The sequence below is a fragment of the Phocoena phocoena genome, chromosome 4 (assembly GCF_963924675.1).
Source record: "Phocoena phocoena chromosome 4, mPhoPho1.1, whole genome shotgun sequence".
Classification (NCBI taxonomy): Eukaryota; Metazoa; Chordata; class Mammalia; order Artiodactyla; family Phocoenidae; genus Phocoena; species Phocoena phocoena.
Window position 1 is genome coordinate 61830433 of NC_089222.1, and position 15557 is coordinate 61845989.

General features: G+C 43.2%; 2 protein-coding genes across 3 annotated transcripts in view; both read right to left on the reverse strand.

Annotated features, from left to right (window-relative positions):
- Positions 1–2056: 2056 nt before the first annotated feature.
- Positions 2057–3298, reverse strand: LOC136122289 (actin-related protein 3-like). Its single transcript, XM_065876228.1, is given in 3 exon segments — positions 2057–2151; positions 2361–2587; positions 2589–3298. Coding segments are annotated over 3 exon segments (1032 nt in total).
- Positions 3299–10715: 7417 nt separating this feature from the next.
- MCCC1 (methylcrotonyl-CoA carboxylase subunit 1) overlaps positions 10716–15557 on the reverse strand; it is a 65231-nt gene continuing 60389 nt past the window's right edge. The window contains exons 17-19 of one of the 2 annotated variants that reach the window (XM_065876151.1): positions 14500–14607; positions 11864–11935; positions 10716–11076 (exon numbers count right to left, since the gene is read on the reverse strand). In XM_065876151.1, the coding sequence (XP_065732223.1) occupies positions 10948–11076; positions 11864–11935; positions 14500–14607 (309 nt within the window). In that variant the 3' untranslated portion in view covers positions 10716–10947. The remainder of the gene's footprint in view (positions 11077–11863; positions 11936–14499; positions 14608–15557) is intronic. The other variant, XM_065876152.1, reaches the window with a different exon arrangement.

The following is a 15557-nucleotide window of genomic DNA, read 5'->3' on the forward strand; positions in this document are numbered from 1 at the left end:
TTTGGTGCGGTAACAAGAGGAGAACATAAATTGTGGATGAATAAAATTGCCTCCTTCACACACCCCCCCCATCCCCCTACCCCTGCCTCGTCCTGGCTACTTCAGGAGACAGCATTATATAGTTAGAAAGCAGAGAATTTTGGAATAAAAAGTCTTGGTTTCAGTTTTGGTGCCAGTAACTATGCAAAGTATGATCGTTTTGAAGTTTCTTATAATTTCAGTTCCTTCAAATTTCTATGAGGATAGCAGTGTTGATACCTCTCTTGGTGATAAAATGTCAGTACATCATAAAATGCTTTATAAAGGTGAGTTGTTACTGTGGGCACAGTAAAAATGCCTTCAAATACTGGTGGTTTTAGCTTAATTTTTTTCAGTTTTAACTTATTTTCATCACTTGTTCTTTATGATCCAGATATTTTAAAATGCAATGAAAATTAACTTTCCATGATATGTCAGGGACTGGCAGTAAAAAAATTTTCAAACTGCAAATGAGTTACACAAATGAAAATATCAAATGGAGATCCAGTTATTAAAATGAAAGCACTCAACATATTAAAAGTTCACAATTATTTGTTTAGAGCACATAAAAAAGTCAGCTTGCTAACCAACTGCTGTGATTTTTAGAGAACTACTGCAGAGGTTTGAAGAAAATAGATTTATTAGTTAACTTATAAAGAGATTAAAGGCTTGAAACAAGTATTGAAAAGAAATTTGTGGGCTTCCCTGATGGCGTACTGGTTAAGAATCTGCCTGCCAACGCAGGAGAGACGGGCTCGAGCCGTGGTCCGGGAAGATCCCACATGCTGCAGAGCAACTAAGCCCGAGAGCCACAACTACTGAGCCTGCACTCTGGAGGCCGCGAACCACAACTACTGAAGCCCGCATGCCTAGAGTCCGTGCTCTGCAACAAGAGAAGCCACCGCAATGAGAAGCCTGCGCACCGCAACGAAGAGTAGCCCCCACTCGCCACAACTAGAAAGAGCACGTGCGTAGTAAGGAAGACCCAACTCAGCCAAAAATAAATAAGTTAATAAATTAATAAAAAAATAAATTAGGGGGGCCTCCCTGGTGGCGCAGTGGTTGAGAGTCCGCCTGCCGATGCAGGGGACGCGGGTTCGTGCCCCAGTCTGGGAAGATCCCACATGCCGCAGAGCGGCTGGACCCGTGAGCCATGGCCGCTGAGGCTGCGCGTCCGGAGCCTGTGCTCCACAGCGGGAGAGGCCATGGCAGTGAGAGGCCCGCGTACAGCAAAAAAAAAAAAAAAAAAAAAAAAAAAAAAAAATTAGAATGGTGTTAGGCTTTAAATATACCAGTTTGGGTAATCAAATTATTCATTTTTTTAATAAGAAATGACACGGCAGAACTGCAATACTGGTCCAACAGTCTTGTCTTTACTGTTCCTTTAAAGCGAGAAACAGAATGTAAGGAATCAGAAAGCACTAGCAGGCATCAATTAATCCAAGATACTAGCTTCTTAGTTCCAAAAGCACTTGCAAAGAAAACCATTGGGGGGCACAGGGTATGGAAGCACTTCATAATAACTGGAATCCCATGAGTGTGTGTGCAAGCCAAGTCTCATAGGCTATTTTTTGTATTTGTCTCTTACTTGGTCACTTTTTTCCCTCAAATACTAGTTTTTCTTTGACTTTTTTTCCTTAAAGTATAAAAAGTATGACATATAAACAAGCTCTTGCATTGCACACTTCAGAGTGTACAATTCAAGCATTATAGAGCTATCTACATACCAATAAATCCCATCAAATCTTGGATAATTCAATAATATACAAAATACCAGGGCACAGAAAGAACTAAAACACACCTCTTTTTGTTACACATAAGATTCAAATATTCAATCTAAAGAAAATCACTTAATCATTTTGGCTCTCCTCTACATTTGCATGTTGATATACTTATTAAAATATTCTGTATAATTATGTTTGGTCTTATTATTTCAAGTCAGATTTACAACCTCAAAACCAGCCATCCAGACAAAACAGATAATCAGAAAGATTATTTCTTCCCCACCTCCCTAATCCCAATAACTATGAAGCCAATTTTATGACATGACTCCAAACACTGGATTGTGACAAAAAATGCTAGGTCCAATTTCTTCATAATCCTTTTTGGTGTGGCATACTTGGTAGAACCCAGGTGTGGAAGCCAGCATGGATCCTTCAAACCAAACTGCATATCACTGCATGTGATATGTAATGACTTGTACATCAGTAGGTTTTGGCTTCAATCTACCACCACTCAATTCTCACTTAATTTCAGCCTGGCATCTACAGTTTTTTTCAAATCTCTTTGCAAGCGACATCTGACGTCCCTGAACATGGTTGAACCTCCAGAGAGGACAATATTCTTGTAGAGAGGACATCTGACATCAATAGGACAATTCTGAATTACTTCTTCTACAACTTCTGAGATAGGCTGAGTAAAGTCTGGATTAGCAAACTCTGGATGAAAAAAAATTTCAGGTCCCAAGAATCTCTCATATCCAACATCAATGGAAAATTCTTTCTTTGAGATAGCATTGATTCCAGTATACTGTTTAATCCACTTTGATCCATCTGTATCATACTTGTTAATCTGGGCAGACATAACTATAGCTCTCCTTTACTGCCTTAGCGGTTTCCAAGGATTGCTCTGGAGGAATTCCTACTTCTCGGTCTCTCAGCAATTGCTGAATAAAATACGTTATATCTCGTCCTGCGATTGGAATGTGCTTAATACAGCTGCCGATCACATACCCTTCAGCCACAGGGATGACACGAGTGACACCATCTCCACTGTCTATTACTGTACCGGTCAGCATCCGTTCTCCTACTTGTCTGGCGGTCCAGGATGCAGCTAAGGCAAGAACAGCCTGTACAGCAATGTACAAGCCTGGAACATTGAAGGACTCAAACATTATTTCAGCAGTATATTCCCTGTTTTCTGGAGTATTCAGTGGAGGTTCAGTCAAAAGAAAATAATGGTCTTCAGGTTCCGCCCTTAAATATTTAAAGATCACTTGCTCCATAAACCTTTCCATCAAGTCCCGGTCTTCAACTATACCACGGCGGATTGGCCACTTTGTTGCATATGTAGATTTTTCTATTGCTTCATCATCAGTGAAGGAGTCTAGGTCATCAACACCTTTCATCACCCTCCTTTGTGCTTGATCACCCACTTTCGCTGACTCCTCAATAGCAATACAGGAAGGGATGATAAACCGTGGTTCCGTATTTCCAGCATATCCTAGTTTTGTATACCCTGTGCCACAGTCCCCCACACAGGCCGGCAGCCATCCCGCCATCTTCCTCTTCGCCTGCTGCTGCCATCTGCTCTGTGCTGGTTGGGGCCAGGGGTGGGTGGCGAGAGCTAGAAGCGATCTGACCATCTATGGCCGGGCCGCCCTCTCCATCCGGGGTGGGGGGGCGGTGCCGGGAAGCCAAAGCAGTAGAGAGAGAGCAGCAGGCTCGGTCAGCAGCTTAGCTTAATTTTTCAATACTTTATAATTGGTCTTTGACCCAGCAATTCACTTCTGTGAATTTATCCTAACAGATATAACTGAGTATGTGCAAAATAAGGTATTGTCAAGTTATTCACTGCAGCATTTTTTATAATACCAAAATGTTAAAAACAGTCTAGGTATCTACCAATAAGGGTCTGATTGAATAAATTATATCCATTTGGTGGAACAAATGGAATACCATGCAGCTGTGAAACAGAATAAGGAAACTCCCTATATATTGTTATGGAAGGATCTCTAACACACATTATTAAATAAAAAAGCAAAGTGCGGAGCTTGACTTTTACTGTAGAAGGGAGAAACAAAGGAAAAGCAGTTCAGAAACAATAGTCAACAGAGTGCTCTTCAAGGGATATACCTAACAATCTGATACATATCTGAGTTGTTTGCAGGAACTCAGATCCCCACACTGGTGTTAACGACAAGCTAAGATCCCAGACTGGTCAGAATTTGGGGAATGGTGATGTTGACCTTTTCTGACCCTCTGTGACTTCAATCAACTAAAGCTTGGACTCTGCCAACCTTTGCTCCACTTCTACACTGAATTCTCCTCGGCTCCAGCCCCTTCATGAATATGCATTCACCACCCAAGCCCCTGTATGACTATGCACGTACCCTTAGCTTAAAAGGTCCCCAGTTTTGCTGTTTGGGGAGACACTGCTTTGGGAAAGATCCCGGTGCTCTCCTTACCTGCTGTGAGTAATAAACCCTTCCTTCTCCCAATCTTTGGCTTGGTTGTGTCTTTTGGCCCACCGAGGCGAGCTCAGTTTTCGGGTAACAGAAAGATACACAACAAACAATAGTGGTCAAATAGGGAATTCCCTGGTGGTCCAATGGTTAGAACTCCACGCTTTCACTGCCGAGGCGTGGGTAAGGTCCTGCAAGCCGTGCAGTCAAAAAAAAATAGTGGTTAACTACCGGCAGAGGTGAGGGGGCTGTGTGGGTGGGGGGGAGACTTTCACTGTGTATCTTTTAATATACATTTTTGGATTTTGAATCATGGGAATATATTACCTATTCCAAAATTAAGTTAATACTTATTTGAGAAGAGACTAATATTTACGTGGCTAAGGAACTAAATAAAGATCTATGGCTTATCTTGCGTGTAAGAGCTCTTCAATAATTATTTGATGTGTTGAATTCGGGTGGAATGACTCCAGCATTAAGGTGTGTGATGGGTCGGGCCTGTGAGAGGAGCAGGGAAGATCGAGGGCAATTGAGGATGAGTCTGTTTAGACGGGCATATCAAAAAGCGAAGCTCTGCATGGGGCCAGGTGGGTAACAGGGGAACAAACTTAGGCGGGTGCCGGTGTGCATTATAATTAACATGAAGCATGCTTTCAGGAATGGAGAAAACCATGTGCTTTTTATTCTTTTTTTTTTTTTTTTTTTTTTTGCGGTACGCAGGCCTCTCACTGTTGTGGCCTCTCCCGTTGCGGAGCATAGGCTCCGGACGCGCAGGCTCAGCGGCCATGGCTCACGGGCCCAGCCGCTCCGCGGCATGTGGGATCTTACCGGAGCCGGGGCACGAACCCGTGTCCCCCGCATCGGCAGGTGAACTCTCAACCACTGCCCCACCAGGGAAGCTCGACCATGTGATTTTATAATATAGGTGGTAATGAGAAAGGAGTAAGAATAATTGGGAACACAGAGAAGTAACAAGTTACCTTTCTTTGTTGTTGTTAGCGTTTTTTAAAATCTTCTTCTGGGATGGGAGTGGTGTATTTGGAATGAGAGTTATTTCAAATCTCATCAAAGCATTTAGCAAAATACTAACCAGCGCTGGTGTGATCAGAGAACGTTAGCCATCTTAGGAGGGAGGGAGTTACATCCAGGCTGTGCTTGTAGGTTTAAGGGGAGGGCAACTCACTGCGGGAATCTGAGCCCGTTAGAGGCACAAAGACATTCTGATTCCTAGGATCCAGCAGATGGGAGACAAATGTCAGGGTGACAGGGTCGTCACTGGTATCAGGGCTGTGATCTGCCAGCGGCCCAGACACCCCCTGGTCCAGAAGAAATGGTGTCCCCCGGGTAACTCACAGGGAGTGGGGGTGGGTAGGCAAGACTGCTCCTACCCAGCTGGAGACTTCGAGAGAGCCCGGGCAGGGCTTCCTCGGTCGCCGGAGAACTGCTAACCCCACGGCTGCAACTCCCTGGGACCAGCCCTCAGGGAGCAGTGTGTCATTAGCAGGAAGGGACTAATGACCCAAGACTCCGTGCTCTGGGCTTGGAGCAAAGCATTTGGGGACATCCATCTCCTCCCCTCTCACCACACAGTTTAAAAATCACATTTTCCTCTTCCTGGGTATTTTGAAGCTTAGTGTGAATATCTAGGAGTGCTTTTTGAGATCCTCTGATGAAAGGTGCAACAGAAGTGCAAAGTATTACTATCAACACTGTAAATATTTTTTTTTTTTTTTTTTTTTTTTTGCGGTACGCAGGCCTCTCACTGTTGTGGCCTCTCCCGCTGCGGAGCACAGGCTCCGGACGCGCAGGCTCAGCGGCCACGGCTCACGGGCCTAGCCGCTACGCGGCATGCGGGAACTTCCCGGACCGGGGCACGAACCCGTGTCCCCTGCATCGGCAGGCGGACTCTCAACCACTGCGCCACCAGGGAAGCCCAACACTGTAAATATTTTAATGACAGCAGAAGTGCCATGTGTAGGCAGAACACAGACGCACATTCCAATGTCCAATATTCCTAAGAGAACTACTGGAGAGTTCAGAATGGTACATGTGCAAGAGAAGCCAGTCACAGAAGAAAAAAAGAGATAGTTGAGCTAAGTAAGAGACTTCCCTACAATGCTGCCCAGCGGAACGGTAATGCCCACTCAAACAGGCTTCAGCCAGATACCAAGGTCTCCCCTCCAAGTACCAGCTACACACGTGTGTGACAACCGATGTGGAAGATGGAGCAAGCGCAGGCCCAGCCTTTGTGCAAGAGGCGAGCTGCTGCTGGGAGTGCTTCTGTCCCGTTAGCAGACAGGCTCTGGAACATGCCAGCCTGGCAGCTGACTGTGGCTGACGGTGGGGCGTGTGGGGGTGTGGGGCTGACGGAGGCTTCCCCTGGCAGCACCGCAGTCTGCCTGCGGTGGACAGGTGCCTGGCTGGCCCTGGAGCAGGCTAGAGCTGAGGGAGGGAGTGAAGAGAGGGGACAGGGTGATGCATGACCAGGCAGGATTTTTCACCACCATGGGACCTGGGAATTTGGCTGGCAAGGATGATCAGCTGGGCTTAATTTAGAGCAGTTTCTCAATTGCTCTCAAGCAATAGCTGAAGTTAAGAAATTAATAACTACCAGGTGAGTATAAATGCTGTTTCCATCACAGTGCTAAAGTCAGCCTCTGTATTTTCTCATTTAACCTTCCCAACAACTCTGTGAGGTAGTGCTACTACCCTTGCTCACAGAGCTCAGAGGAAGTAAAGGACGTGCCCAAGACACTACAGTAAGTGGCAAGGCTCAGATCTGCACGCAAGAATTGTAATTCCAAAGCTGTTTTGTCTACAACGCTATGTGGCTTCCTCAGTGACTAAAAAGCAACTATCAAGGCTCTTAGATTTTGTTTGCTTGGTTATTACAGACCTAAACACACTGTATCCAGAATGCTATTGTCAAAGATAAGGTAACAAATGACTTTCTTCCAACAATATGGCTCAGGTTTTGATCCATGCCTATAAATGGATCTTATCCAAAAGAAGAGCTACTTTTAAGTCAAGGAGATGTATACCCAGGCCTGTCTTCTGGACCTGGACCACCCAGGCCAGGCTTCCATATTTGGTGCCTCTTTTGGACACACTGTCTCCAGTCTCCCTCCACTTTCCAATCTGTATTCCAGACTGTGGACAGAAATAACTTTGAAAAACCTGTCTGTTTGAAAATATGCAGGGCTCCCAACTGCCTCCAGAATAAAGTCCTTCCCCGGCTAGGCAGCCACGTCCCCCAGAATAAAGTCCTTCCCCAGCTACGCAGCCATGTCCCCCAGAATAAAGTCCTTCCCCGGCTAGGCAGCCACGTCCCAGCCCTGCTCGGCCACGCCCCATGGTCCAGCCTCTGCTGGATTCCTCTGTGCCCCAAACAGTGTGCATTTTCACACCTCACTGTTATTATTAGCCCTGCTAGTCCCTCTCCCTGCAATGGCCTGGTCTTACCTTCTTTCTCCCTCTGGCAAATGGCTCTCCTCCAAAGCCCAGTTCAAATATCACTGCGCTCCCTCAGCTTCCTGACCCAAAGTAGAATTTATTACTCCACTCATTTGAGCCCCTCCATGGCACCTGGTGCCCAAGCGTATTATACTACTTACCATCAATTACAGTACTTTATTCTATACAGCTGGATCCTCTTTCCCTTTAATTGAGGCAAGGGCAAAAAGCATTTCTTAACCACCTTTGTTTCCAGAGGCCCTGGTATACAGCAAATGCCCTGAATGTTTTAGAAGAAACAGATGCAGTCATGTGCAAAGGAACTCTGCTCACACAGTACCACAGCGATGATCTCAAAGAACTTCGCCAGTATGTGGGTAATTGGGATGGCTGGCTTCAAATTCCTTCTCTACACATTATTACCTGTGATCTACATAGCCCCTCAACAATGAAACAGAGAATAACTATCTTGTTCCCCTGAAGGATATGAAAGGGGGCATACAGCAACCCCAAATTTCCACCAGAGCACCTTTGCTTCTTCCTCTTGTCAACAGAGGAAGTTTTGTTTGGGCAAGGCAGAAGACTGTGCTGCTAAAACTATAGTTAAAAGCATTGGTTTAGGGAATCCCCTGGTGGTCCAGTGGTTAGGACTCCGTGCTTTCATTGCCCAGGGCCTCGTGGCGTGGCGTCCTCTTCCTTTACTACCTCATGCCTAAATATCCATCTGTAAGCACCTCTTCCTAACTGGTTCTCAAGCCTCTAGTCTTCTCCTCCTCCATTCAACTTGCAAGTTACTGCCAGATGAAATTTTCTAAAACATTATTTGAATCATATGTAACATGTTAGTTTTGTAACATAATTGCATAATAAATATAACCAACCAAACACTCAACCCCACAACTAGAACATTAACAGTAACTTGCATCTACCTGTACATGCTTCGTGCATGTCAACCCGTTGCTTAATACCTGGAGTTAATCACTGTCTTTAATTTTAAATTTTTTATTCTACTTTTTAAAGAATGTAGTTTTATTAAAGGGGAGAGGGAGGGGGGTAGGGGTAAATTAGGAGTATGGGATTAACAGATACAAACTACTATGCATAAAATAGCAACAAGGAATTACTGTATAGCATAGGGAACTATATTCAATATCTTGTAATAACCTATAATGGAAAAGAATCTGAAAAGGGATATATAAGTGAATCACTTTGCTGTACACCTGAAACTGACACCATATGGTAAATCAACCATACCTCAATCAAAAAAAAGAAAGACTATAGCTTTATTTTACATATATGAATATAGTTGATTTTGCTGATTTTGGAAGACTGTGAAGATAGTACCATACTGTGTATACCTCCTGCTGGTACATGCTATTTCACTACTATGAATCCAAGATTCATCCACGTTGATGCTCGTTTAGTTTGCTGTTACATAGTATTCAACCGTGCGCCATACCAGTTATTTACTCCTCCTGCCAGCCAACTCGGACTGTTTCCAGTGCTTTGCTATTATGGGTAATGTGGCTATCAACATTCTTGGTGCACAAGTGCATTTGTGCATTTCTGAACTGGGATGTTAGGTCATAGGGTATACAAATGTTCAACCTTGTGAAATAATGTCAAAGTTGTTTTTAAAGGGGCACTAACAGCCAGATAATGTTTTTCAAAATCACTGCTTTCCCTGTTGAAAAATAATTCAGTGTAACCACAACTTGCAAGATAAAATCCAAACCTGCCATTCCATGCCAGTTAAAATCTGGTCCCGGGCTTCCCTGGTGGCGCAGTGGTTGAGAGTCCGCCTGCCAATTCAGGGGACGTGGGTTCGTGCCCTGGTCCGGGAAGATCCCACATGCCGCAGAGCGGCTGGGCCCGTAAGCCATGGCCGCTGAGCCTGCGCGTCCGGAGCCTGTGCTCCACAACAAGAGAGGCCACAACAGTGAGAGGCCCGCGTACCGCAAAAAAAAAAAAAAAAAAAAAAATCTGGTCCCAACCTAAATTTCATACCTTTTCTCTTATTGTCCCTACCTAACCCCCAAGCACCTCCCACTCCAATCGGGCAGATCTGCTCCCAGATATAGAACACAACTTACTCATTTTCAACAGCTCCTTCCTTTCTAGTCTGCAACCCCCCTGCACCCCTGCTACTGCCCTTGGGTTCTCCTTCCTAATGAAACCTACCCTGAGCACACCTGCCCATAGGACTCTCTTCCCCCCAGCTCCTAGAAGACATGTCCTGCCCCAGTCATATGCCATCAGCCTTCACCCCCATCCACGTCTTAGTGTGCTAGGTTTCATGCTGCCTTTTTGGAAAAATGGACATTCTAACTAAGCTGTGTGATCAGATTTACTTGAGAACTCAGTGTTTCCAAATTTAGTATTTGGTATCTTTCCCACCACTCTCTGGACAATGGAATTGCTTAATTGTGGATTTGATTGTTTTCCCACATAACTTTCGACATGATTATGTCTTATTTCCCCAATTAAATCATCAGTATCTTAAAAGTACAGAGACCATATTTTTAAGTTGCTTTGTATTCTCTACAACATTTAACATAATCTCATGTGTGCAGTAAGAACTCAGTTCAACAAATATTTAACACTTCAGTGGATACCTGAAAATGCAGGGGACTGAAAGTGTATTTCTAGAAAAAATATGTTCTAGCATACAATTTAAATATATAATATGTAGGTGTATAAAATACATATACACAAAAGCATGTGTGTGTATATATATTTATACAAGCTTAGAAAGTGCAATAAAGGCAGAGGCAGTCTAGATAGAAACTTTCCAATCACAAAAACAAGAAACAAATAGCATTCATGTGTTTAAACTACCTAAGAAGTTACTCTTTGGCAAAAAACTCTTAGGTTTAGTGCTATGGCATCTGTCTCTGAAATATGTTACTGTCCATTTTCATCATGACTGTGACTAGGAAATAATTCATTTAGTTAAATGACCTTTTCTTTTTCAGTTGTTCTCCTTTGATCAAGTTGCTGCTCACCTTCCTAAAAGCACTACATTGTATAAAATTTGAGGCAGAAACAAACTATATTGTCTCCCAATAAAAAAGTATAATTTTATTAGTATGAAATATTCGGAGATAATTTATTGTATTTGTGACCCAAGTACATGATTCTTAAATACGAAACGGTTTTAAGCGCAATCACACAATCATTTAGTAAAAGTGCTGGTCATCAGACCCCAAGAAAAGCAGGAAGGCACTTTCCCATTTTGGTGTAGAGATACTACACTTAAGAGGCTGCTTAATTGGCCGCTTATTTAATGGAGTTTATTCTGCTTCCCTTTTGTCAGATTCTTCCTCCTCAAACTCGACTAAAGGAGCATGTCTGTTGGCCTGAGAACCTTCTTTGTAGAACACTTTCTTGATAGTGCCGTCCTTTGGAGCCTTTATGGTATGCTGCAAAGACAAAAGGCATGACAAACAATGGCTGTGATGCTAATGAGGGTTGAGCACACACCAAGTCAAGAAACACGAAAAGTGAAAAATGAAGCCAATTATTTTGATGTTTTGTCATGTATCAGTGCTTCCCGACCTTTCTCATATCACAGCACACAGAGAAAATAATAACAGTTTTATGGTGCGCTTGCGGATTGAGAAGAATCACTACCTTGATGCACCTGGTCAATAATTGGGAAGCTCTGAATTAGCTAGTAATTCTCAGCTCAAGCTTCACAGTAGACTCTCACCTGGGAAGCTTTTAAAAACTACTGATCCTTGGGCTCCCCTACAGGAAATCCCAGTTCAACTGGTCTGGGAGGTACTTTTGCAAAAAGCTTCCCCAGTGCAATTTGTGACCAGGGCTCAGAACCAATGGCCTACAATTTCTAACCATCTAAAAACCTAAACAGCTAATTTAACTTGACTGAGGTTTTCACTTTGATACTGATATCTGGCATCCTAGGTATGGCCTTAGAAAATACCAGTAGCTAATATTCTGTTGGGTTACTGCCTGACTCTAAGCTATTGATAATTTCAGAATCACAAATGACAGGCGCAATCTCACAAAATTAAAATGAAAATGTAAGAGAAGGATGGTTTGGTTCGGTTTCCTGCAGTTAATGCTTCATCAATCCATGGTTCTTAATATTTAAAATGGTCTTAATTTACAAAATAAGACAAAAGAATGATTGGGACTGATAGCTCCCATAGTTTATTTGGCAAGTGAACCCATGATTTCACTTACCTCCATCTTCATGGCGATCATAACCATCAAAGAATCTCCAGCTTTTACTTTGTCTCCAGCTTTCACAAACACCTAGAGAGTCAGAGTGACAGGTTAATATTTAAAAACAGAGGTCCTTTGTGGTCCACAGAGTTGGTATATAAGTGTACACAGCAGAAGTATGTGTCTATGTGGTTGTCTTGTCTGCCAAAGACAAACATACTGGCACAAATCAGAGACCCATAGGTCAGTCTGGCATTGCGGGCACTGTTGTCAGTGGGGGGCACTCCTTAGCTACCCATCCCTGCCCCCTAACCCACTGAGTTTTCCTTGAATCAGATGAATACACTTAATGTATTTCAAGATCCTTTTGTGTTTTCATGAATACACAGACAAGACATATCACCAACGGGGAAGGACTGACTACAGGTACACCTCATTTCATTGCTCTTCACATTTATTGTGCCTCACAGATATTGCTCTTTTTTTTTCTTTTTAAGAAACTGAAGGTTTGTGGCAACTCTTCATCAAGAAAGTCTATGGGCGCCATTTTTCCCACAGCATTTGCTCACTTTGTGCCTCTGTGTCACATTTTGGTAATTCTTGCAAAATTTCAAACCCTCTACGAGTAAAAGGATTATGACTCTCTGAGGGTTCTGATGATGGTTAGCATGTTTTAGCAATGCAGGTTTTTAAAAAATTTTTATTTTATATTGGAGTACAGTTGATTACAATGTTGTGTTAGTTTCAGGCGTACAGCAAAGTGATTCGGCTATACATATATCTAAGTATTTTTTAATCAAGGTATGTACATTTTTTTTAAAGACATACTGCTATCGCACACTTAACAGGCTACAGTGTAGAATAAACATAACTTTTATATGCACCGGGAAACCAAGAAATTCATGTGACTTGCTGTGCTGTGGTGGTCTGGAACCAAACCTGCAATCTCTCTGCTGTATGCCTGTACTACACTTAAATGTTTTCACGACAGGCAGGGTGGAGGGTCTTGCCTGGTTTTCTAGTTTTTAGGTTGTTTAGGATAGTGTTTCAAGTCTTTAGGGCCTTGTGTAGTAAATGCATAGACAATCTTCATGTGAAAGAATTAAACTTACTGGCAACACAGAAAAATATCTCTATTTTCCTTTTTTCAAGTATAAATGAACTCATATATCCCACATGGTTTTACTGTCTTCTTGGTTAACATGGTTATCAAGTAGTTTTCAGAAACATCACACAGTAGAGTTAGGTTCTGAAGTCAATGTGTACAGTCAAAACTGTGAAAAACGAGAAATATGTCTGAGAGCCCCACAATCACCCAATGCTGGGTGATAACTTTAGTAGCGTTCAATGAAATCAATGATCTGGGTTTAGGTCAGTTATGGGGGAAAAAAGTGCATGTTTAAAAGTACACCCTGAGTAGTGATGCCCATATTACAAGAGGCCTGTGGGAACTGAGAATGAATGAGCAAAAGGCAGGTCCAAGTCCCTCAAGTCTGTTGCCCTTCTGGGGCAAATATTTCCAGACAGGAATGGTGGGTGAAATCACTCACACTATGTAAATCGTTGTTTTCTTCTTTTATTTATGGGTACCAAGAACATACATTTGAATTTTTATGACTTAAATACATTTAAGGGGACTCTACTATATGTAAGTATATAAAAGGCGACTACTGATCTACCACCATTGGAAGATCTCAACTCTGAATATATGCGGCATTCAACACCAAACCACATTGTTCTTCACCAATACCTTTCAAATTTTGGATAATGCTTGGTGAATGTGTCATTTTTTTTGTTTGTTTTGTTTTCCGGTACGCGGGCCTCTCGCTCCGGACGCGCAGGCTCAGCGGCCATGGCTCACGGGCCCAGCCGCTCTGTGGCATGTGGGATCTTCCCGGACCGGGGCACGAACCCGTGTCCCCTGCATCGGCAGGCGGACTCTCAACCACTGCGCCACCAGGGAAGCCCGAATGTGTCATTTTAATCATATAAAGACAACCTTGATTATTTGTACTTTGATGGAAATTCCCACTTCAAAGAAGAGTCTTTATCATAAATTAGGCAAATGGGGACTTCCCTGGTGGCACAGTGGTTAAGAATCCGCCTGCCAATGCAGGGGACACGGTTTGATCCCTGGTCCGGGAAGATCCCACATGCCGCAGAGCAACTAAGCCTGTGTGCCACAACTACTGAGCCTGCGCTCTAGAGCCCGGGAGTCACAACTACCAAGCCCGCGCGCATCATCTAGTGAAGCCCGCGTGCTCTAGGGCCCGCAAGCCGCAACTACTGAGCCCGTGTGCTGCAACTACTGAAGCCCGCGTGCCTAGAGCCCGTGCTCCGTACAAGAGAAGCCACTGCAATGAGAAGCCTGTGCACCGCAACAAAGAGTAGCCCCTGCTCGCTGCAACTAGAGAAAGCCTGCGCGCAGCAACGAAGACCCAACACAGCCATGAAAAAAAAAAAAAATTAGGTAAATGGTATTTTCACTGTAATATAGAACTTGAATCTATAATAGATCCTCTTGTTTTCTTGAAATGGATGCTTTCCTATGAGCAAGATTTAGAGAGGGGGAAAAAGAATATATACAACAAAGTTCAACAAAGACATTTATTAGGACTTATTGTACATCATTCTACATACGTTCACATCATTACCTTTTCAACAGTTCCAGTCATAGGAGCTATGGCACCTCCTTGGGTTCCTTCTGAGCTCACTGAAGACAAGTATCTGGGGACTGGAATGCCAATCTGAATACTTCCATCCTATAAACAGAAATGATATTTATGGGGTATATATTTATAACATAAATCAGAAATGAAATTAAGATCACTATAGTTTTACTAATAGACCTGAGGTGATGATTATTTTCAAACTATTTGTTAAATATCAGTCATCTTTAATACCAGGGTTCTAATTTAGCTTTGTACCTTGAGCAAATTACTAAACCCCTCAGTCTTGGTTTCCCACTGTAAAGAAGTAATGGCATACATGCCTCACAGGGGATTAAAAGAATTAAAGGATATAACTGTTGGTAAAAGACAGCCACTGTCTGGAAGCCATTTTTAGTAGCAACCCCACTATAAGGTGCTTAGTCTAAGCCAGGAACTCTTAACAACTATATGAATATATAATGTCATTGATGGTCCCAACAACCTTATGAGTTGGGTACTGTTATTTATTTATTTCTGTTCATAGATGGGAGAACTGAAGCCTAGAGAGTTTAACTTGCTCAAGGTCAAGCAGATGCTGGTAGGGCCAGGATTTGAACCCAAGTAGCTTCATACTCCAGAACTCATGCTCTTCACCACTCCACTCTACGGCCTCTGCCATCATATTGTTCTAGCACATTGACTATGGCAAGAAATGCCTGGTAAAATGAGACCAACCTTGACTCCAAATATGTAGTTTAATTACTGGAATACTAAAGGCATCTCATCACAAAGGACTGTGGTCTGGAAGATGGTTTCCAAATGTGAGAAGACTCTGAAGAGGCCACAGTATACCTGATAATCCATTCCCTTTCTTCGCCCATGCAGAACACCAAGGTCTCCTAACAAGCTCCTAACCAAATCCATGCCAAGCCTACCCCAACCATCCTTTGGCTGCCACGAGACCACCACTAACCCCACCCACCTCCCCCATAAGGAGTATCTCTGGTCCACAGACTCCTCCCGCAATGGTCAAGTCCCCAGGATTCCCAGTGCTAGGAGGA